Below are 25,797 nucleotides of genomic sequence, written 5' to 3' on the forward strand. Positions count from 1 at the left end.
TAGACATTCAATCTATATTTAAAGACCTGGAGAAATTGTTAACCTCAGAAGTAAAATTCAAGGCAGAAATTTCGTTCCTTAAAAAATGTCTTGAATTAGATATCATACCCAAGGGACTCATCACTCACAAAGAGTGTGCATTCCCTCTCTCAGATGGTATATCTGAGAAATGGAGATTAGTGCTAATCAATACATCAAGACAATTGATGAAATTGATTATAGAATATAGGGAGACCTTAACTCTAGAGATGGATCGTGAGATAAAGATAAACGAAGAGATTCTATTAAACCTAGAGAGCCTAGGACATGAATCCAAAGAGATCTCTGACAAAAAAGAGAATCTAATCAAAAAGGTTAAGAAGGTAAGAGAGGATGTAATTTCGAAAAAAACCAGGAAACTATTTAGAGAATTAGAAAGTAGAGCAAGTAGGGATGTAGATACGAAAGAACAGAGTGAATCAGACACTAGGACGGAGGATACCACACCACAGATTAACACTAGGGAAGGTACCTCTAAAACCACACCTAAGTGTCAGGATTCGGTATATGATCAAGAATATAAAACACACCCTAATAGACTTGGTCATTACAAAAAGAAAAATGGTCATGATACACACAGTGCCCCCAGAGACTATCACAGACAACAATATGATCGGAATAGACATACACAACCAACTCCCTTTAAGAGGGGATATTGGCAAAGACCCAGGGGCAATTATAATCATACAAGATATCCTGACAATTGGGATCAGGATACTAATCCGAATGTAAGATGGAGAGAAGAATACTCTCCAGAGAGAAGAAGAGGTTTTTGGCAAAATAGGAGGAACCAGACCCATGAATGGGCATTACCATATCCACACAGACGAAGAAATCACTTCAACCAACCAAGGAGGAATTATTTTGACCAACCAAGAAATGACTATGATGTGGATAGCTCATATCAAGGAAGACGAGGAGGTTATGAAAGGCCATATGAATACAACAGAACAGATTCCTATTCAGAGGATTTTAGAACAAGACGTGAGACTAATTATGACCATGACAACAGAGATACATTAAAGACCCCCCACATGGAAAGGAGGATTGATGAAATCCAATAATAATCAATCTGGAGAATCTCCAAGAGATATAAGCACAAGAGATGAGTGGAATACTCAACAACGTGCAGCAAGGATAGAATCAAGGAATAATTACCTTAATCACGCTACCAATGGAGCAGAATCATCTTCCTCCTCTTTTTTAGGGTTGGACCACAACCACATCAGAGAGAAGTTACCGAGATCACAGAAGACCGTGGAATGGGAAGAACCCACGTCCTCCAGAACAGGAATAAGACCCATAGAGGAAGTAGAGGAGGGGTCAAAATAAAGAAGAAGAAAAAATCTGACACAGGTGTAATCGATACAGAAAATCAGAAGAACACTGATGGCATCTTTAATTTGAGTAACCATACACTGACAAGTGATGAGATAACGATTCTCAAATTCGGGCTCTCATTTGCACCCACTAGGAGCCTTGATAAATTTCAGACCTTCATCAATGTGAAAGAATTCACTAGAAAACTCACCCTCAAGAGTTTTTTTGCCAAATCACCAGTAGAAAATTCTACTTGGGTATCAAAGAAACAGACTATCATAGAAGAAGGAGACCCCTATAGACATACTGGGCTAAAACCCAAATCAATGTTCTATCCGACCAACAGCAAAGGATCAGCAATTGAAGCCTTCGAGACCATCGTATGTAAAGAAATAAGGGATATCCAACCAAAAAGATTGAGGATTAAGAAACATAATCTCACGAACCAACAAATCAGAACGATTACAAATCTGGAGAAAAATCATGAGATAGTAATTAAGCCAGCAGATAAAGGTGGAGGCATCGTCATCCTAAACGACAGTGACTACAGAAGAGAAAATGAACGGATTCTTGGTGACCGTAACACCTATAAGAGACTATCAACAAATCCAGTGGAGACATACAATAAGGAACTAGTGAATATGTTGAATGGAGCTAAAGAACTGGGAATTCTGAATGAGAAAGAATTTAATTATATCAAAGTCAACTATCCCATTACTCCAGTGATGTATCACCTTCCGAAGATTCACAAATCTCTTCAAAATCCACCAGGGAGACCCATAATATCCGGTATTGGCTCCCTAAGCAGCAATTTGTCTGAATACGTCGATCTGAATTTACAAAAATATGTAAGACTACTTCCATCTTACCTCAAAGATTCAACCCAAGTGTTAAATCTGTTGGAAGAATTCATTTGGGAAGAAGGATTCATCATGGTTACATGTGACGTAGCATCCCTGTACACCAGTATCCCACACGAACAGGGGATAGAAGCGGTAGAATTCTTTCTCACAAAAGATGCTGAAATGCCAACAGACCACATGGAATTTATACTGGAAAGTATCAGATTCATTCTAAATCACAACTACTTCTACGATAATGGAAACTATTACCAACAAGTCTGTGGCACGGCTATGGGGACCAGGTTCGCGCCAAGTTACTCAAACCTCTATATGGGGAGGTGGGAACATATCTTCTGGGAATCCTGCCCAGCGAGCGCGGACCTGGTCCTCTACCGGCGCTACATAGACGACATCCTGATGGTATGGAAGGGGACTAAGGAGGATTTGGACTTCACGATCGAAGTGATGAATAACAACTCAAACAACTTGAAATTCACGTACCAGTGGAGCACTGAGGAAATAACCTTCCTAGACCTAAAGATAAAGATCAACAAAGGAGAGATAGAAACCTCCACACACTTCAAGGATGTGGATAGCAACAACTATATTCACATGATGAGCTGCCACCATAACAACTGGAAGAGTAACATACCGAAGGGGCAGTTATTGAGAATGAGGAAAAATTGCTCACACCAAGAAAAGTGGGAAGAACAGTCCCAAGTGATTAAATCAAAATTCCTAGAGAGAGGACACACCGAATGGATGTTGGATCAGAAAATATCCGAAGTAGAGAAGATTGAACGCACATATCTGATTAAATACAAGGCGAAAGCTAAAGAGGAGAAGAACGATTTCCTCGATATACCAATGATCACCGAATATAGTCAGAATAAGGATATTATTGAGAAAATCTTCAATAAGCACTGGGCTCTTCTGAAAGAGGATGAACTGATTGGTGAGAAATTACCTCCCAAACCTAGGTTCATATATAGGAAAACTAAAAATCTGAGGAATAGGATTGCACTCAGTATTCTTAAAAAAGAGAAAGCTGGAGTAAAAGATGTATTTGGGAAGAAGATCAGAGGATTCTTCCCCTGTCCGTCCTGCAAAGCCTGCAAGTGTGGAACTAAGTCTGCAACATTTAAATGTCATAATACAGGAGCAACACACAAGATCCATGACATGATACGATGCCAAGATAAAAGGGATTGTATATATGCTACAATGCCCATGTGGCCTACAATATGTGGGCCCAACGTCAAGGCTTTTAAGAGATAGGATACGAGAACATCTGTTGCAAATTGAGAAGTGCAGCATGGAAACATCATTGTACAAGCATTTCACCCTAAAACATAATGGAAACATTAAAGATCTGTCCTTCATGGGCATTCAGAAAGTCAACAAAGGATGGAGAGGAGGTGATTTTGAGAAAAAATTACTCATTACAGAATCCAAATGGATCTTTACACTTGACTGCCTCCATCCTAAGGGACTGAATAATAAAGAGGACTTTTCCCATTTGTTTAAAATCACATAAATCCTGCCTCATAAATGCCCTCTCGTCAAAACCCTCAGAAACACCAGTGTATCACGATCAGTTATCATCGATGAAACATCGAATTAAGGTATACTCTAGATAAACCTTCCGTTTATTGCAGCTCTTTGCAGCCCACTAAAGTCGTATGTGCCCACTACTAGAACAACTAGAGCCCTACACTTTCCATAAATAACTATTCCCACTAAGGAATATCGTTATGTAGTATACTAGATAACTTATCTATGTATATAGCCGCTAAGGCGATATAGCTTATATGATTTTACGTCTCTAGATTCGAAGACCCTGAGGGGCATACTCTGCAATACACATACAATGTGCAAGGTCACGGTTTCATGTATATATTTACGACCACTGTTTTATTATATTTCCGAGATACATACCAGTCCCCTCTAGTGCCATACCATCAATTATTTTATCTCCACAAAGTTTGATTAAGGCTTATGAGTCTATAAGCTAGCTCCCTATTTTCTCCATGTTTAATCAAGAGACAGTTCATTAATCACCACCAATAGGGTCATATGAGTTGTCGTGACGCCAAGACCTAGTCAATGCCGTTCTTCGGCCATATCTGATCATAGTTCAACTATCTAAATTTGCCTAGATGCGTATTTCTCTAGCATGGTTTAGATACGGATCTAATGTGATACACGGCCCCAGTTGCAAATTTCAGCAACTAACTAAATTCCACCCCAAACATGGTAGTGACGTCACGATTTTGGGGATTAAAATATTCGACCACCTATCTACATTGATCAATTCTATATTATATGTGGAATTACCTGAAATGAGGCTTTATGAGCTATTATAAGCCCACTTACCTTCATAAGCTATTTGTATAAGCTATTAATCTGGATGTTTATCTGATTACCATTTATTTCTATCTCTATCTATTTGTATCTGATTTGTTATGCTATCCAAATAGCCATCTCCCTTGTTTCTATAGTAACCCACTCAAGTAGTCATTTTTATTCACAACCTTTTTATTCACACCATTTGTATATACAGCTTGCAAGCGAGCTACAATTGATACACACAAGTGAATTTTAAAAATCATTATATAATTTTTTATTAGATACATGTTATGTCTTTCTAATAGACACAAGATGATTATGTCCTTTTCTGTATAGTCCGGAACTGACATGTTTGTCCCATACATGTATCATCTTAGCCTGTCACGTTTATCCAAAAGTAAGGTCTGTCTGTTTCTAATAGATACAAGATGATTATGTCCTCTCCTATGTAGTCCGGAACTGATATGTTTGTCCCATACTACTACCCTGTATCATTTTAGCCTGTCACGTCTATTCTTAAGAACGGACCGGAAACAACTTTAAAATTTAGCGAAACCGGAAGTACAACTCCGGGGACATTCCGGAACCGGAAATGACGTCACATTTTGCCGTTATCGGAAATAACACTCCGTGGGCAATTGTCAACACTTCATATAGCATAATTACTCTCTAAAATAATTATCCAATATCATTATGACAGACGAATCACTATAGCCATATCCTGGCACAATAAGTTGGGTATTTTAGAATTTTGCTAAAATCTGCTATACTATATGCAGATACACCGGAAGTGACATCAGTGTCCGTACCAACCGGAAGTCAACATCCGGTACTAACCTTGGTATTAAGTAACTATACACACGTAACAGATATCAGGTAGACCACTTCCCTTCTCTAAGCTAACACAGATTAGTTGGTTAGGACTAATACAGGACCAATATAGGAATAGTATTGGAGAAAATGCCCTTACTATGAATACAATGCCCATACCCACAATGCACAATACAGGACCAATATAGGAATAGTATTGGAGAAAATGCCCTTACTATGAATACAATGCCCATACCCACAATGCAGTCAACAGGAAGTGGGCGGAGCTTAAAGTTTTGGCGCAAAAATTCAATTTGATTATTGGCTACAATACCCTTTATAAGGACACATTCTCCTAAATAAACTCAGTCTTGATAAAGGCCTGACAGGGGCCGAAACGCGTCGACTGAGTATTGGTAAGCCTATTCCCTTTTATGTACAATTGTGTGAAGTTACCTGCACCATATTTGTCTTTGTATTTTAGGTGGATATCTGTTTTTGGACCTAACTGGTTCAGTCATTTAGTACGTTTTTTCACTCCTGTGGACACTACTTCTCCTCCTCTCCCACCCTCAAGGATTATCTACACTGTGGGATCACTACGAGGAATATCCATTTAGGTTTGGGTGACTATTTTTACTATTTGATATTTTTTCACTTTGCCTACACTGCATATTTTTTCTTTTCATATATTTTTTCTTTTCATTTTTTTGTCTTGTTCGCCACAGAATTACAACTCACTATTTTTAAAGACACACTTGTTTTCATCACATTGACTCTGTATTTTTATATTTATATATTTTTATTTTTAACATTCTGGATTTTGAATTTTGGATTTTTCGCACTATTGAACACTTTTGGACACTAGTTATTTGATTTTATATGGTTTAACACCCATTACCCAGTCCCGTGCAATCTCAGTCTAGGACCGTTGAATATCTGTTGCTGATTATTTGTTGTCGACATTTTACACATTGTTTGTATAATTTGAACTGTTTTTATCTGTTATTTTATCTCATGGATCCATGATATATATTGTATGTTTTTAAACTGTTATTAAATTTCAACTGTAGTAAACTTACAGTGCTTTCCCATTTTGCTTTCCCCTTTTGCCTCCGGTTTGGTAGGCGCTTGGGGGGTCCCCTTTCTCACTGGAAAATAAATACTATTTTCTATAGGAATAGTAGTATGTTTAGCAAGAGTAGAGATAGCCCCATTAACTTTGGGGATCTTCCTCAAAACATTAAACTAACTGCCGGCAAAGGATACAATTTAAAAACCTTAAAGAATGAATAAAAGAAGTCCCAGGCTTATTCCATTCCCTAGTATCATGAACTGGGAAAAAAACCTCTGAAGAAACCACAGGAGGTTAATGAGCAGAATTTAAATGTTAGCTAGTCTTAAATCAAAAGAACTAGACTCCTCAATATCCAATATAATCAACACCTTTTCAACAACGAATGTACTCTATTTAAAAAAAAAAAAAGTAGATTTGTTAGTGTCAAATATCTGATGAAGTATATTCTAAATGAGAAAAAACATCATCAGAGAAGGATAATTCAGTATGTTGTCGGTCATTTAAAAATTCATCAACTAAATGAGAAGTTTAAAAAAGACCTATAAATTTTATTAGAAGGCGGGATGTCAGACAAAGCCTTTAGGATAGAATCAGAAAAACATTCTCATAGATTCCTAGGTATATCTTGTACATTAGATGTAAAAAGAATAGCAATAGATAATGCATAATACTAATGGACTCTGCATGTAAAAGTTTATCATGATAATTTATTACAAACCATAGCTAAAGATAAAATTCATAACATTAAAATAAATGAACTTAGCTTTGGTAGGACTGATATCAGTCATCAGGAATCCAACAGTATTTTCTGATACAGGAACAGTTTTTGGAATATCTTGCAATATGTAATAGAAAAACAACATATAAAGCAAAATTATCAAATTCCTTAAATGACAGTTTCAGGAATGGGAAAAAAATGCAAACAGAACAAGCCTCTAGAAACCAGAAGCAACTAAAAAGTGAGACTGAAATAATGTGAAAAAAAACTGGCGCCAAGTATAACACCCATATTTTTTGGCGCCAAGAATGACGCCCATATTTTTTAGCGCCAAAAACGTTCGCAACACACTACTTCAAAAACGACGCAACCACATGAAAACTTCCGGCGTCAACTATGATGCCGGAAATTACGAATTTTTTTGTGCCAAAAAAGTCTCGCGCCAAGAATGACACAATAAATTGAAGCATTTTCCGCACCCGCGAGCCTAAAAGTCTGCAATTTAGAAAAAAAGTCTATTGAAAATTTTCTAAGGTAAGAAAAATATAAATTCATATGCATTTTCCCAAAAAAATGAAACTGACAGTCTGAAAGAAGGAATACTGATTATCCTGAATCATGGCAAATATAAGTTTAACACATATATTTAGAACTTTACATATAAAGTGCCCAACCATAGCTTAGAGCGTCATGAATAGAAATAAGACTTACTTACCCTAAGACACTCATCTACATATAGTAGATAGCCAAACCAGTACTGAAACGAGAATTAGTAGAGGTAATGGTATATAAGAGTATATCGTCGATCTGAAAAGGGAGGTAGGAGAAGAAATCTCTACGACCGATAACAGAGAACCTATGAAATAGATCCCCTAGAGGAAGGCCATGGTATTCAAATAGGCAATACTCTCTTCACATCCCTCTGACATTCACTGCACTCTGAGAGGAAAACCGGGCTTCAGCCTGCTGCAAAGCGCATATCAACGTAGAAATCTAGCACAAACTTACTTCACCACCTCCATGGGAGGCAAAGTTTGTAAAACTGAATTGTGGGTGTGGTGAGGGGTGTATTTATAGGCATTGAGGTTTGGGAAACTTTGCCCCTCCTGGTAGGAATGTATATCCCATACGTCACTAGCTCATGGACTCTTGCCAATTACATGAAAGAAAGAGCTGTTTAACTTAGGGCAATGCACTACAAAAGGCCCTTTAAGGGCTATTGGTAGTTTAGTTTAGATTGGGGGGGGGGGTTATTTTGGAGGGGCTTTTTTATTTTCATAGGGATTAGGTTTAATTTTTTTTATTTTTTGATAATTTTGTTTATTTTTTTCTGTAATGTTAGACTTTTATTTTTTGTAATGTTAGAATCATTTTTTGTAATTTAATGTTAGGATTTTTTATTTTAAGTGTAATTTAGTAGTAATTGGGGTTAATTTAGGGGGTGTAAGGTTAGGGGGCTTAGTAATTAAATTAGTTATTTGCGTTGTGGGGGGTTGGCGGTTTAGGAGTTAATAGGTTAATTAGGTTTATTGCGATATGGGGGGTTGGCAGTTTAGGGGTTAATAGGTTAATTAGGTTTATTGTGATGTGGGGGTTTGTTGGTTTAGGTGTTAATAGTATAATCAGTTAGTTGGCACTGAAGGGTTTGGCGGTTTAGTGGTTAATATTGTCATTTATTTAGTTGGCATTGTGGGGTTTGGTGGTGTAAGGGGTAGGTAGTTTCTGTTGTGGGAGTTTAGCGATTTAATGGTTAGTTTGTTTTGTTAATACTTAGTATGGGCGCTTATGTTTATTTTTTTTCTTAATACTTCATTCGGGCGGTTAGTTTATTTTTTCTTAATACTTCGTGTGGGCGGTTAGTTTTTTTGTTCTTAATACTTTGTGCAGGCGGTTTGTTTTTTATTTTTATTTCTTGCGGGCGGTTACGTGTTTTTTAGTTATTTAATGCGGATGGTTGCATGTTTTTTTTAAGGCTTCGTTTGCCTACGCTGCAGCCACATGGGTTCTTTCACCACCCTGCCATTTACGGAATCCACCGGGATACAGGTGGATTCTTTTGGCTGCGCATGCAGCAGTGTTAATTTTTAAGTTAAATTTCGATTTAGTCTTAGTTTTAGTCTTTTGACTAAAATGCCATTTTAGTTTTACTCGTATTTAAGTCATCTTATTTTTTTTAGTTTTAGTCAACTAAATCTCCAGTAGATTTTAGTCAACTAAAATCTAAGGGGTTTAGTTAAAGTGTAATGCATTATTTAAACAATTTCCAAACTCATTATATACTCCAAGAGCAAACATAACACTTGTTATTATTTATGGTATTAAGGTTTGAACATGCAATACAGATACAGATTTAGCCGTTGTTATATACAACGTCTTTATTAAACTTATATTCACATGATGAGCTGCCACCATAACAACTGGAAGAGTAACATACCGAAGGGGCAGTTATTGAGAATGAGGAAAAATTGCTCACACCAAGAAAAGTGGGAAGAACAGTCCCAAGTGATTAAATCAAAATTCCTAGAGAGAGGATACACCGAATGGATGTTGGATCAGAAAATATCCGAAGTAGAGAAGATTGAACGCACAGATCTGATTAAATACAAGGCGAAAGCTAAAGAGGAGAAGAACGATTTCCTCGATATACCAATGATCACCGAATATAGTCAGAATAAGGATATTATTGAGAAAATCTTCAATAAGCACTGGGCTCTTCTGAAAGAGGATGAACTGATTGGTGAGAAATTACCTCCCAAACCTAGGTTCATATATAGGAAAACTAAAAATCTGAGGAATAGGATTGCACCCAGTATTCTTAAAAAAGAGAAAGCTGGAGTAAAAGATGTATTTGGGAAGAAGATCAGAGGATTCTTCCCCTGTCCGTCCTGCAAAGCCTGCAAGTGTGGAACTAAGTCTGCAACATTTAAATGTCATAATACAGGAGCAACACACAAGATCCATGACATGATACGATGCCAAGATAAAAGGGATTGTATATATGCTACAATGCCCATGTGGCCTACAATATGTGGGCCAAACGTCAAGGCTTTTAAGAGATAGGATACGAGAACATCTGTTGCAAATTGAGAAGTGCAGCATGGAAACATCATTGTACAAGCATTTCACCCTAAAACATAATGGAAACATTAAAGATCTGTCCTTCATGGGCATTCAGAAAGTCAACAAAGGATGGAGAGGAGGTGATTTTGAGAAAAAATGACTCATTACAGAATCCAAATGGATCTTTACCCTTGACTGCCTCCATCCTAAGGGACTGAATAATAAAGAGGACTTTTCCCATTTGTTTAAAATCACATAAATCCTGCCTCATAAATGCCCTCTCGTCAAAACCCCCAGAAACACCAGTGTATCATGATCAGTTATCATCAATGAAACATCGAATTAAGGTATACTCTAGATAAACCTTCCGTTTATTGCAGCTCTTTGCAGCCCACTAAAGTCGTATGTGCCCACTACTAGAACAACTAGAGCCCTACACTTTCCATAAATAACTATTCCCACTAAGGAATATCGTTATGTAGTATACTAGATAACTTATCTATGTATATAGCCGCTAAGGCGATATAGCTTATATGATTTTACGTCTCTAGATTCGAAGACCCTGAGGGGCATACTCTGCAATACACATACAATGTGCAAGGTCACGGTTTCATGTATATATTTACGACCACTGTTTTATTATATTTCCGAGATACATACCAGTCCCCTCTAGTGCTATACCATCAATTATTTTATCTCCACAAAGTTTGATTAAGGCTTATGAGTCTATAAGCTAGCTCCCTATTTTCTCCATGTTTAATCAAGAGACAGTTCATTAATCACCACCAATAGGGTCATATGAGTTGTCGTGACGCCAAGACCTAGTCAATGCCGTTCTTCGGCCATATCTGATCATAGTTCAACTATCTAAATTTGCCTAGATGCGTATTTCTCTAGCATCCAATGTGGTTTAGATACAGATCTAATGTGATACACGGCCCCAGTTGCAAATTTCAGCAACTAACTAAATTCCACCCCAAACATGGTAGTGACGTCACGATTTTGGGGATTAAAATATTCGACCACCTATCTACATTGATCAATTCTATATTATATGTGGAATTACCTGAAATGAGGCTTTATGAGCTATTATAAGCCCACTTACCTTCATAAGCTATTTGTATAAGCTATTAATCTGGATGTTTATCTGATTACCATTTATTTCTATCTCTATCTATTTGTATCTGATTTGTTATGCTATCCAAATAGCCATCTCCCTTGTTTCTATAGTAACCCACTCAAGTAGTCATTTTTATTCACAACCTTTTTATTCACACCATTTGTATATACAGCTTGCAAGCGAGCTACAATTGATACACACAAGTGAATTTTAAAAATTATTATATAATTTTTTATTAGATACATGTTATGTCTTTCTAATAGACACAAGATGATTATGTCCTTTTCTGTATAGTCCGGAACTGACATGTTTGTCCCATACATGTATCATCTTAGCCTGTCACGTTTATCCAAAAGTAAGGTCTGTCTGTTTCTAATAGATACAAGATGATTATGTCCTCTCCTATGTAGTCCGGAACTGATATGTTTGTCCCATACTACTACCCTGTATCATTTTAGCCTGTCACGTCTATTCTTAAGAACCGACCGGAAACAACTTTAAAATTTAGCGAAACCGGAAGTACAACTCCGGGGACATTCCGGAACCGGAAATGACGTCATATTTTGCCGTTATCGGAAATAACACTCCGTGGGCAATTGTCAACACTTCATATAGCATAATTACTCTCTAAAATAATTATCCAATCTCATTATGACAGACGAATCACTATAGCCATATCCTGGCACAATAAGTTGGGTATTTTAGAATTTTGCTAAAATCTGCTATACTATATGCAGATACACCGGAAGTGACATCAGTGTCCGTACCAACCGGAAGTCAACATCCGGTACTAACCTTGGTATTAAGTAACTATACACACGTAACAGATATCAGGTAGACCACTTCCCTTCTCTAAGCTAACACAGATTAGTTGGTTAGGACTAATACAGGACCAATATAGGAATAGTATTGGAGAAAATGCCCTTACTATGAATACAATGCCCATACCCACAATGCACAATACAGGACCAATATAGGAATAGTATTGGAGAAAATGCCCTTACTATGAATACAATGCAGAAAAGTGTGTTAACCCTTTGCGGTAGATTTATGCAACTCTATAAAGTGTGGTTTCCCAAAACCCACACTGAAAAAATATTAAGTATACACAATTAGAGTGCGCTAAAACAGCTCTACCTATAAAGTAATAGCACTATATAGAATATAAATATAAATAAAAATATGCTATAAAATGTGTTATATTTCAAACAATACAAAATATAAAATATTAACAAATTTAATAAATCTATAATTAAATTTTATTATTTATTACATAAAATTGAACAGTTGTATATAAGGTGCACCTTATTCAATATATATTACAATCAAATATTTAAAATCACTAAGAAATCTCAATTGACCAAAGATATCTCCCCAATACTTCTTACTCAGTATTTGATAAAATGGCTTTGTTGCAAAAAGATATATGCTGGCTTTGTTGCAAATATTTATACTGAGAAGTGTAACAAAATCCGTTGTCAACAAAAATGTCCTCTGATACAATATATCATTTAGACCGTTAGAAGACTTTCCAATAAAAACAATGAAAAAGCAGTTTGTTATTTTTGGGGTACCCCTTATTGGAGACAATTACTATTCAGAGTCAATTGTTAGGTGGCGGTGAATACAATGCCCATACCCACAATGCAGTCAACAGGAAGTGGGCGGAGCTTAAAGTTTTGGCGCAAAAATTCAATCTGATTATTGGCTACAATACCCTTTATAAGGACACATTCTCCTAAATAAACTCAGTCTTGATAAAGGCCTGACAGGGGCCGAAACGCGTCGACTGAGTATTGGTAAGCCTATTCCCTTTTATGTACAATTGTGTGAAGTTACCTGCACCATATTTGTCTTTGTATTTTAGGTGGATATCTGTTTTTGGACCAAACTGGTTCAGTCATTTAGTACGTTTTTTCACTCCTGTGGACACTACTACTCCTCCTCTCCCACCCTCAAGGATTATCTAAACAATTTCCAAACTCATTATATACTCCAGGAGCAAACATAACACTTGTTATTATTTATGGTATTAAGGTTTGAACATGCAATACAGATACAGATTTAGCCGTTGTTATATACAACGTCTTTATTAAACTTAAAATTAAATAAAACCATGTTTCATAAACAAACAAGTGTAACTTTAAAATATAAAACAAACAAACTGTAAACTGTATTGGCTGTAACGCCACTGCACAAATTACCCAATATAAAAACTTAAACAAGTATCAAGTAACTCAACACGACAAAATGTTTCTGTAGCTAGCACAGGCACAGCATAACTTAAACCCATGCTCATGGGTTATTCTTATTTCTATAGGAAGACTCAGTTGATTGTTCACAGATTTAAAAATATTTCGGCAACAAAATTAACACTGCTCTAGAACTTCCAAACTCATTATGTACTGCAGGAGTAAAGGTTTATTAACCTGTTTTTATTTACGGTATTAAGGTTTGAACATGCAATACAGATTTAACTGTTGTGGTATATAACGTCTTTATTTATCTTAAAACTAAATAAAACCAAATTTGGTAAATAAACAAGAAGATAGCCTTGCTTTTTTTTTTCCTTTTCAAAAAAGCATTAATTAGATATGGATTGATTATAACACCTTGCATAAAGTGTTAATTTTGACAGCAAATTTTGATTTAGTTTTAGTCATAGTCTGTTTACTAAAATGCCATTTTAGTTTTAGTCTTATTTTAGTTAACAGAATTTTTGTTAGTTTTATTGTCATTTTAGTCTAGTTTTAGTCAACGAAATTAACACTGGCGCTCAGCCAACATTCCTTTAAAGATGCGTGCGCAACTGGCGACACCAACGGACGCGTTACAAACGCAATTATTGTATAGATAAGGTCCATGAATGGTCATGGATTTTTGCATAAAGTGTTGATTGCTCCCTTTGCAAACTATACAGTTACTCAACACATTATTTTGATAATACAGAGAGTTAAAGAGTTTTATAAGCTAAACACAAAGTTTTTTCTCATCTGTTACAAGTAAAATATAAATACATTATTAAGAATTGCTGTGGGTCTTGATAATACAGAGAGTTAAAGTGATTTATGAGCTAAACACTAATTTTCAAAGATAAACATATGTTACAAGTAAAATTTAAAAACATTAATAGGAATTACTGTGGGTTCTGTAAATTTTTATTATCAGCTATTTGTAGAGCACCAACATATTCCACAGCGCTAACTTATACATAGGGAATGATCTGCTGTTTCAAATGCAGATAATTCTTAGTCCATATCTTGAGCAAAAACAATTGGAGAGGCTGAAAGAGAAGGTGGGCAAAGGGACTGCATCCAAAGCCGCAACCATAAGGCCCACTACCTCCATGCATTGAGCTACAGAAGGAAGATGATAACTTTAAAGAAGAGGAGGTGCCTTCTGAAGTTTGAGCCTGTGAGACTTCATAAGGTAAAGGTGTATTAAAACTGAGTCCATGATGATTCCCAGAAAAGACACCTTTGTATTTGCAGAAAAAGCTTTTTGTAACATTGATTCTCCAACCAAGATCCTGAAGGATGTATAGAAGCTTTTCAGCATTGCAAGAGGCAGAGAAGAAGCCTGAACTAGGATGTCATTCAGAAAAGTGGCACTAGAGATGCCTGGACTCTGATTACAGTTAATAATGCTCCCTGCAACTTTGTGAAGATACGTGGAGCTGCAGCTAGACCAAAAGGAATGGCAACAATCAGATAGTGTCTGTTGAGGAAGTCAAGTCTGAGTAATTGATGATGATCCTTGAAAAGCGATAGGAGGTATGCATCCTAGAGGTCTTTGGTAGACATAAATAGGCCCTATTGGATCATGGGTAAAATTGTGCCAATTGATTCCATTCTGAAAGTCAGTACCCTTAAGAACTTGTTTAAGGATTTCAAATACAAAATCTGTCTGAAAGTCCCTTCCTTCTTTGGGACAATATAGTGATAAGGAACAATTACTCCCAGATACTCTTGTTCCTGAACACACTGAATGAAGGCAGCCACAGGATATTTGGGGACATGAAACAGATGGAATCGTCCTCAAAGAGACCTGGATTGAAAGCCTATCCTGTAGCCTTGGGATATGATGATTTGAATCCAAGGGCCTTGGACTGAATGAAAATGAGGCCTTTTGAAAAGACTCAAGCTGCCCCCTACCAGAAGAAGTTCTGGTCTGGGGGCGGCACCTTCATGCAGATTTAGAATTTGCATTGGACTTCTTGGATTGCATATGCTTTGTCTATGAAGAACCAGGCTTCAAGGCGAGCCAGGAGAACTCTGAGAGGAGGAAGATTTCTGATCTATTGCGAAGCAAAGGAAACTGGTTTTCCTGGCCCACTCTTTCCCTTTGATTTCTTATCCAGAGAAGGAAACTTTTACCTTCTGTCACAGTCTAAATTATGGAGTCCAGGTCAGAACCAAAAGAATTTTGCCATTAAAAATAAAGAGACAGACATTTTTAGACACCCTGACGACCAAGGTTTAAGCCATAAAGCCCTTTTTGTGAGGACTGCCATGGACATATTCTTGACATCCATTCCAGTTGATGTCCATTACTGCATCACAAATAAAAGCATTAGACATTTCCTTAAAGGGACACTGAACCCACATTTTTTCTTTTGTGAATTAGATAGAGCATGAAATCTTAAGCAACTTTCTAATTTACTCCTATTATGAAATTTTCTTCATTCTCTTTGTATCTTTATTTGAAATGCAAGAATGTAAGTTTAGATGCTGGCCCATTTTTGGTGAAAAACCTGGGTTGTTCTTGCTGATTGGTGGATAAATTCATTCACCAATAAAAAAGTGCTGTCCATAATCTGAACCAAAAAAGAAGCTTAGATGCCTTCTTTTTCAAATAAAGATAGTGAACGAAGAAAAATCGATAATAGGAGTAAATTAGAAAGTTGCTTAAAATGTCATGCTCTATCTGAATCACACAAAAAAAAAATTGGGTTCAGTGTCCATTTAATGCATTTTTGAAGGCCTTCAGTTAAAGAATTAGCAGCCAATCTACCTGCAAATTATAAAGTACAGGTAATTAGCAAATAAGGTACTTTGCATTTTCCGTCAATACAGAAAATAGACTACGTACAATAAAATACAAGGAATCATGCACAAGATACATGATATTAGCATGTTCTAACTATACATAATCTATATTGCAAACAATAAGATACCTAAAAATAACAAATATATTACATGAAATTAGCATGTTCCGTCAATACAGAAAACTTTACTACATATAATACGGTACATATAACTAGTAATAATAATGTATCTGTAATTGAAATGTTCTACTTATATAGAACTATACTGTGTACATTAAGGTACATCGGATTAGTTAATAAAGTGCATCTAATTGGCCTGTACTGTCAATACAACATCGATACTGCATACAATGCATGAGTCAGCACATATGGTACATGTCAATGCAGAGACTATAATACATACTATAAGGTACATTGATATGTATAAGAGAATATACAGGGTATCTATATATCCTTATGCATTATCTTTATCATGACACCAGGCTATAGTATTCCAATGACTGTATTTTAAGTCTGCTCCTAGAATACCTTTTCTGATGTGTAAATAATACAGTGATGCGTTGCTTTACATGATAAAAACTCATGGATTCATTATGCATGGAAGCACAGATGTGCATAATACACAATGCAGTGTTCTCTTATCACGTCATGGTGCTTTAGAATTCATGATTAGCAGAATGCTTAAGAACCTTGAAAAGGTGTGCAAGCAATACTATGGGGATTCAAACTTGCAGGTTTTTTAAACAAATGCATAATGCAATGTTCACACACTTAAGGTGGAAGTTAAAGCATATATAATAAAATATATGGCTATTCCGGTGCCAAGTTACCTAATAGTATACATAGGTTTTTCAGAGGAAACACACTGATTTCTCCTGACAGCAATATAGGATTCACTCTCTGAATATTTTTAGACACCATGTCTTGGCTTTCTACAGTGCAGGGAAAACTTTAAAAACTGTGCTCCACTGTGTTAGAAATGCGCTCTGATAAACAAGAGCAATGTCCCACTAAGCGAGCTGTCAAACCTCAAAAAGGAACTAATCTGAGATCCCATCCTATGATACGGAGTGGCTAAAAGCATGCCAAAAAGAAGCACTGAGGAGATTTCAGAATAATCAAGTACCCATTGAAAAAATAATAATAAAAGGGATACAGCTTTCTAAAAGAAACAGAATTTATGCTTACCTGATAAATTACTTTCTCCAACGGTGTGTCCGGTCCACAGCGTCATCCATAACTTGTGGGAATATTCTCTTCCCCAACAGGAAATGGCAAAGAGCACAGCAAAAGCTGTCCATATAGTCCCTCCCAGGCTCCGCCCCCCCAGTCATTCGACCGACGGTTAGGAGAAAAAAGGAGAAACTATAGGTTGCCGTGGTGACTGTAGTGTATAGAGAAAGAAATTTTTCAAACCTGATTAAAAAAACCAGGGCGGGCCGTGGACCGGACACACTGTTGGAGAAAGTAATTTATCAGGTAAGCATAAATTCTGTTTTCTCCAACATTGGTGTGTCCGGTCCACGGCGTCATCCATAACTTGTGGGAACCAATACCAAAGCTTTAGGACACGGATGAAGGGAGGGAGCAAATCAGGTTACCTAAACAGAAGGCACCACGGCTTGCAAGACCAAGTCGCTGCCTTACATATCTGATCAACAGAAGCCTCGTTCTTAAAGGCCCATGTGGAAGCCACAGCCCTAGTAGAGTGAGCTGTGATTCGTTCAGGAGGCTGCCGTCCGGCAGTCTCATAAGCCAATCGGATGATGCTTTTCAGTCAGAAAGAGAGGTAGCAGTAGATTTTTGTCCTCTCCTCTTACCAGAATAAACGACAAACAAAGAAGAAGTTTGTCTGAAATCCTTTGTTGCTTCTAAATAGAACTTTAAAGCACGGACTACATCTAAATTGTGTAACAAACGTTCCTTCTTTGAAACTGGATTCGGACACAAAGAAGGAACAACTATTTCCTGGTTAATATTCTTGTTGGAAACAACTTTTGGAAGAAAACCAGGCTTGGTACGCAAAACAACCTTATCTGAATGGAACACCAGATAGGGTGGATCACACTGCAAAGCAGATAGTTCAGAAACTCTTCTAGCAGAAGAAATAGCAACCAAAAACAGAACTTTCCAAGATAGTAACTTGATATCTATGGAATGTAAGGGTTCAAACGGAACCCCTTGAAGAACTGAAAGAACTAAATTTAGACTCCAGGGAGGAGTCAAGGGTCTGTAAACAGGCTTGATTCTGACCAAAGCCTGTACAAAAGCTTGTACATCTGGCACAGCTGCCAGTCGTTTGTGTAACAAGACAGATAAAGCAGAAATCTGTCCTTTTAGAGAACTTGCTGACAATCCCTTATCCAAACCTTCTTGGAGAAAGGGGAGGATCCTGGGAATTTTAATCTTACTCCATGAGAATCCCTTGGATTCACACCAACAGATATATCTTTTCCATATTTTATGGTAAATCTTTCTAGTCACAGGTTTTCTGGCTTGGACCAGAGTATCTATCACTGAATCTGAAAACCTGCGCTTGGATAAAATCAAGCGTTCAATTTCCAAGCAGTCAGCTGGAGAGAAACTAGATTTGGATGTTCGAATGGACCTTGTACTAGAAGATCCTGTCTCAAAGGTAGCTTCCATGGTGGAGCCGATGACATATTCACCAGGTCTGCATACCAAGTCCTGCGTGGCCGCGCAGGAGCTATCAGAATCACCGAGGCCTTCTCCTGTTTGATTCTGGCTACAAGCCTGGGAAGGAGAGGGAACGGTGGAAACGCATAAGCTAGGTTGAACGACCAAGGCGCCACTAATGCATCCACTAGAGTCGCCTTGGGATCCCTGGATCTGGACCCGTAGCAAGGAACCTTGAAGTTCTGACGAGACGCCATCAGATCCATGTCTGGAATGCCCCATAATTGAGTCAACTGGGCAAACACCTCCGGGTGAAGTTCCCACTCCCCCGGATGAAAAGTCTGACGACTCAGATAATCCGCCTCCCAGTTGTCTACTCCTGGGATGTAGATTGCAGATAGGTGGCAGAAGTGATCCTCTGCGCATTTGATGATTTTGGACACCTCTCTCATCGCCAAGGAACTCCTTGTTCCCCCCTGATGGTTGATGTAAGCTACAGTCGTCATGTTGTCTGACTGGAATCTTATGAATCCGGCCTTCGCTAGTTGAGGCCAAGCCCAGAGACCATTGAATATCGCTCTCAGTTCCAGAATGTTTATCGGGAGAAGAGACTCTTCCCGAGAACATAGACCCTGAGCTTTCAGAGAATCCCAGACCGCGCCCCAGCCTAATAGACTGGCGTCGGTCGTGACAATGACCCACTCTGGTCTGCGGAAAATCATTCCCTGGGACAGGTGATCCTGGGTCAACCACCAACGGAGTGAGTCTCTGGTCATCTGGTCTACTTGAATCATTGGAGACAAGTCTGTATAGTCCCCATTCCACTGCTTGAGCATGCACAATTGTAATGGTCTTAGATGAATTCGAGCAAAAGGAACTATGTCCATTGCTGCAACCATCAACCCTACTACTTCCATGCACTGAGCTATGGAAGGCTGCAGAATAGAGTGAAGAACTTGACAAGCGTTTAGAAGCTTTGACCTTCTGACTTCTGTCAGGAAGAACTTCATTTTTAAAGAATCTATTATCGTTCCCAAGAAGGGAACTCTTGTCGACGGAGACAGGGAACTCTTTTCTACGTTCACCTTCCACCCGTGAGATCTGAGAAAGGCTAGAACAATGTCTGTATTAGCCTTTGCTTTGGAAAGAGACGACGCTTGGATTAGAATGTCGTCCAGATAAGGTGCCACTGCAATACCCCTTGGTCTTAGAACCGGAAGAAAAACCTAGAAGGGACCCTAGCAACTTTGTGAAAATCCTTGGAGCAGTGGCTAGCCCGAATGGGAGAGCTACGAACTGGTAATGCTTGTCCAGAAAGGCGAACCTTAGGAACTGATGATGATCTTTGTGGATAGGAATATGTAGATACGCATCCTTTAAATCCACGGTAGTCATAAATTGACCCTCCTGGATTGTAGGTAAAATTGTTAGAATGGTTTCCATTTTGAACGATGGAACTCTGAGAAATTTGTTTAGAATTTTTAAATCCAGAATTGGTCTGAGAGTTCCCTCTTTTTTGGGAACTACAAACAGATTTGAGTAAAACCCCTGACCCTGTTCCACAGTTGGAACTGGGTGTATCACTCCCATCTTTAACAGGTCTTCTACACAATGTAAGAATGCCTGTCTCTTTATTTGGTTTGAAGATAAGTGAGACATGTGGAACCTTCCCCTTGGGGGTAGTTCCTTGAATTCCAGAAGATAACCCTGAGAGACTATTTCTAGTGCCCAGGGATCCTGAACATCTCTTGCCCAAGCCTGAGCGAAGAGAGAGAATCTACCCCCTACAAGATCCGGTCCCGGATCGGGGGCTACCCCTTCATGCTGTTTTGGTAGCAGCAGCAGGCTTCTTGGCCTGTTTACCCTTGTTCCAGCCTTGCATTGGTTTCCAAGCTGGTTTAGTCTGGGAAGCGTTACCCTCTTGTCTAGAGGCTGCCGAGTTGGAAGCCGGTCCGTTCCTGAAATTGCGAAAGGAACGAAAATTGGACTTATTCTTAGCCTTGAAAGGTTTATCTTGTGGGAGGGCATGGCCCTTTCCCCCAGTGATGTCTGAAATAATCTCTTTCAATTCTGGCCCAAAAAGGGTCTTACCTTTGAAAGGGATATTAAGCAATTTTGTCTTGGAAGATACATCCGCCGACCAAGACTTTAGCCAGAGCGCTCTGCGCGCCACAATTGCAAACCCTGAATTTTTCGCCGCTAACCTCGCTAACTGCAAAGCGGCGTCTAAAATAAAGGAATTAGCTAACTTAAGTGCGTGAATTCTGTCCATGACTTCCTCATAGGGAGTCTCCCTACTGAGCGACTTTTCCAGTTCCTCGAACCAGAACCACGCCGCTGTAGTGACAGGAATAATGCACGAAATAGGTTGAAGGAGGTAACCTTGCTGTACAAAAATCTTTTTAAGCAAACCCTCCAATTTTTTATCCATAGGATCTTTGAAAGCACAAATGTCCTCAATAGGAATGGTCGTGCGCTTGGCTAGAGTAGAAACCGCCCCCTCGACCTTAGGGACTGTTTGCCATAAGTCCTTCCTGGGGTCGACCATAGGGAACAATTTCTTAAATATAGGAGGAGGGACAAAAGGTATGCCAGGCTTCTCCCACTCCTTATTCACTATGTCCGCCACCCGTTTAGGTATCGGAAAAGAATCAGGGTGCACCGGGACCTCAAGAAACTTGTCCATCTTGCACAATTTTTCTGGGATGACCAGATTGTCACAATCATCCAGAGTAGATAGCACCTCCTTAAGTAATGCGCGGAGATGCTCTAATTTAAATTTAAATGTCACAACATCAGGTTCTGTCTGCTGAGAAATTCTTCCTGTATCAGAAATTTCCCCATCTGACAAACCCTCCCTCACTGCCACTTCAGATTGGTGTGAGGGTATGACAGAAAAATTATCATCAGCGCCCTCCTGCTCTACAGTGTTTAAAACAGAACAATCGCGCTTTCTCTGAAATGCTGGCATTTTGGATAAAATATTAGCTATGGAGTTATCCATTACTGCCGTCAATTGTTGCATAGTAACAAGCATTGGCGCGCTAGAAGTACTAGGGGTCGCCTGCGCGGGCATAACTGGTATAGACACAGAAGGAGATGATGTAGAACTATGTCTACTTCCTTCATCTGAGGAATCATCCTGGGCAACTTTACTATTTGTGACAGTACTGTCCTTACTTTGTTTGGACGCTATGGCACAATTATCACACATATTTGAAGGTGGAACCACATTGGCTTCCATACATACAGAACATGATCTATCTGAAGGTACAGACATGTTAAACAGGCTTAAACTGGTTAATAAAGCACAAAAAACGTTTTAAAACAAAACCGTTACTGTCTCTTTAAATGTTAAACAGGGCACACTTTATTACTGAATATGTGAAAAACTATGAAGGAATTATCCAATCTTTACCAAATTTTCACCACAGTGTCTTAATGCATTCAAAGTATTGCACCCCAAGCTGTTAACCATTAAAATGTGGAAACCGGAGCCGTTTACAATTTTAACCCCCTTACAGTCCCAGCCACAGCCTTTGCTGCGACTTCACCAATCCCAGGGGGGTATACAATACCAAATGAAGCCTTCTAGGAACGTTTTCAGTGGATTCCAGACCCTCACACATGCACCTGCATGTACTGTTCTCAAAAGTAACTGCGCAATAATGGCGCGAAAATGAGGCTCTGCCTACTACAGAGAAAGGCCCTTCCTGACTGGGAAGGTGTCTTAACAAGTGCCTGGTGCTAAAAACGTTCCCCAATGTTATAAAAGTGTGAAATTCAACTTCAAACTGCATATAATACTTAAATAAAGCAATCTATTTAGCCCCTAAAAGTGTCTACCAGTTTATAGCCCATAATAAGCCCTTTATTCTGTTTGAGACTAAGAAAATGGCTTACCGATCCCCATGAGGGAAAAATGACAGCCTTCCAGCATTACACAGTCTTGTTAGAAAAATGGCTAGTCATACCTTGAGCAGAAAAGTCTGCAAACTGTTCCCCCCAACTGAAGTTCTCTCAGCTCAACAGTCCTGTGTGGGAACAGCAATCGATTTTAGTTACTGCTGCTAAAATCATACTCCTCTTTTAAACAGAACTCTTCATCTCTTTCTGTTTCAGAGTAAATAGTACATACCAGCACTATTTTAAAATAACAAACTCTTGATAGAAGAATAAAAAACTACAACTAAACACCACATACTCTTCACCATCTCCGTGGAGATGCTACTTGTTCAGAGCGGCAAAGAGAATGACTGGGGGGGGCGGAGCCTGGGAGGGACTATATGGACAGCTTTTGCTGTGCTCTTTGCCATTTCCTGTTGGGGAAGAGAATATTCCCACAAGTTATGGATGACACCAATGTTGGAGAAATCAAGTGACTCCACTGAGCCTGCACACAGTGCACTAGAAAATAAGCATTAACACAAACACCTGCATATTTTGCATTGCCCCCTTAAGTGCGGAGGTAATTGTGTATAACAATAAATGTCCCCTGGCTATGCTATACCTGAGAGGTTACCTTCTAATAGGCTGTGGACTATGTGAGGGCATTGCACTTACCTTTTGAAGCACTCACTCCACTAGATTTAGCACGCCATTGAAGAAAGCTGTATACCGTAGAGAGCCCATCCGGTGCTTGTACAGGTACAGCAGAGGATCTGAGAGGAAATACCTTAATCCCCACAGGGAGAGGCTAAGGGACATGTTTCTGTGACACATAAGGATAGTTGTGGCTGAAATCCCATAGGGAGATACTGCACACATACCAGGGTATTTCTATGTCTCTGTATTGCTCAAAGTGCTTGAAATCTCTTCTTTTTTAATATTTCCCAGGATAATGGGTCTTACATTGGTCTGAGCTACCATATAATAATCCATAAGCAAGTAGCTGGAACAACTTTATTCTCAACCTTCTCCTGTGAGGCCAAGAGCAAAACTGGGGAGAGATGGGAGGTGGGAGGGATGAAAGCGCTTGTATGGGTTCTTGGCCTCCTCCTAGTGGCAGGAAATCTATGTATTCCCTATGGACTATCATCATCAAATAAAAGAAATAGGCCATGCCTCTTGAAAATGATTAAATGTTATGTGACTTGTTTCTATAAGCATAAGTTATATGTGACTTGCTACTAAAAGAAGTAAAATATATTCATATTTTGTAGTTTGGTCTACAGCTTTTTTTGGCTCACTGAGAACATTTGGTTTTCAAAGTAAAGTTACTTGTTATCTACCTGGAATTTCTCCAGTATCTACTCCAGCCTCTTGTCCTGGGTAGAAGACATTCCTACTCCTTTCATTCGGATCTTCTGTAGATTCAGGGCATCCTTTCTGTCTGGCAAGTTTCAACATATTTGGGTTGATATCTTGTTTAAAGACCCATTTTGCTACTGTGTCAGCTATACCCCCTAAAAATGACAACAAATTATTAAAAATAAGACAGATTACATCAACTAGTAGCAGGCTTTTTTTATTTATGCACTTACACTTATTCAATTTATCTTGGAACACCTTAATAGCAATCTCCAGCAAAGATTGTTCAAGCTGCAGAATACAAGGGTGGCAGATGGAAGAAAACAGCATATAGACATCTCATAATGAGGTTGGCGGCTGAAGGCTGGACCCTTGGTTCTAACAAAGCCTTGATTGCATTTGTGATTTCTTTAATATCAAAATTAATTTTTAGGATATCAAAACTCAAAAGAATGAGACTGAAATCAATGTCTGAAGGGGCAATGCGAATTTCTAAATTTAAAATTATGGAAAAACATGTTTCCCTCCAGAAAACTTAGAATTAATAAAATGTAGGCGCTGTATAAATACTATATTATCCTTAAAAGGCAAGCGGCAAATATTTGGAGTCAGAATGTGTAAATCAGTGCCTTTACAGTAAATATATTGCAACAGAAACTCCCAATCACACACTTACCCCAAATGTGCTATATTACAGGCAACCCACTTCACGTTTAATATGATTAAAACTGCAGCATTTTATTCTATTTTTGAATGCCCTGCTGCAGATTTTTTTTCCACAGCGCCATTGGAACCAAATACACTGAGAACTCCTCTATTTCCATGGAGCACAGTGTTTGCTGTAGCTTATGACAGAGCACAGGCGTGAAGCTTTTTTTTCTTTTAAATTAAGCTCAGTTGAAACACAGGAGTGTGCACAGTATCTGCTTCAGTTTTCAGCATAATAAATCGATCATTTTACAAGTGAGGTATCAGTAAAAAAGATTATATGAGGAGTATTCAGTAGAGGTTTTTTATACAATATGTTAAGGTTTCATCTAACTAAAGAGCCCACATGTTTAGCATTAAACTTCATTAAGTGATTTTAAAATGTGATCAACTTTTATTCACAATATTAAAAAAAATCGATCTCTAGGTGGACTATTTCTAGTTCCCCTTAAAAATGCTATATTTGCTGTAAAAACCTGCATATTATTGAGAAACGTTTTTACAAACCAATATATACTACCATGCATTACAAAACCAAAAGAAAAGTATAAAAACGAAAATCAGAAAATATGTGAGAGTGAAAAATGATAATCATTAAATTAAAAATGTGCTGCTATGTGACAGTCTGCTTTCCAGTCAAGGCACTAGATAGTTATGTGGCTGTGTTGTACAGCTTACTGAATGAAAGAAGGAATCCATGCTTAAAGGGACATTATACACTCGATTTTTCTTTGCATAAATGTTTTGTAGATGATCCATTTATATAGCCCATACAGGTTTTTTTTTTTTTTTAAATGTATAGTTTTGCTTATTTTTAAA

General features: G+C 38.2%; 1 protein-coding gene across 1 annotated transcript in view; it reads right to left on the minus strand.

The window, feature by feature from the left end:
• Window positions 1-25,797, minus strand: part of RAB3GAP2 (RAB3 GTPase activating non-catalytic protein subunit 2) — a 470,453-nt gene that overhangs the window by 100,919 nt on the left and 343,737 nt on the right. Inside the window, 1 exon segment of the mRNA XM_053712514.1 lies at window positions 24,252-24,425. Within this exon segment, the coding sequence (XP_053568489.1) occupies window positions 24,252-24,425 (174 nt within the window).

Source organism: Bombina bombina, chromosome 4 (genome assembly GCF_027579735.1).
Source record: "Bombina bombina isolate aBomBom1 chromosome 4, aBomBom1.pri, whole genome shotgun sequence".
Taxonomy (NCBI): Eukaryota; Metazoa; Chordata; class Amphibia; order Anura; family Bombinatoridae; genus Bombina; species Bombina bombina.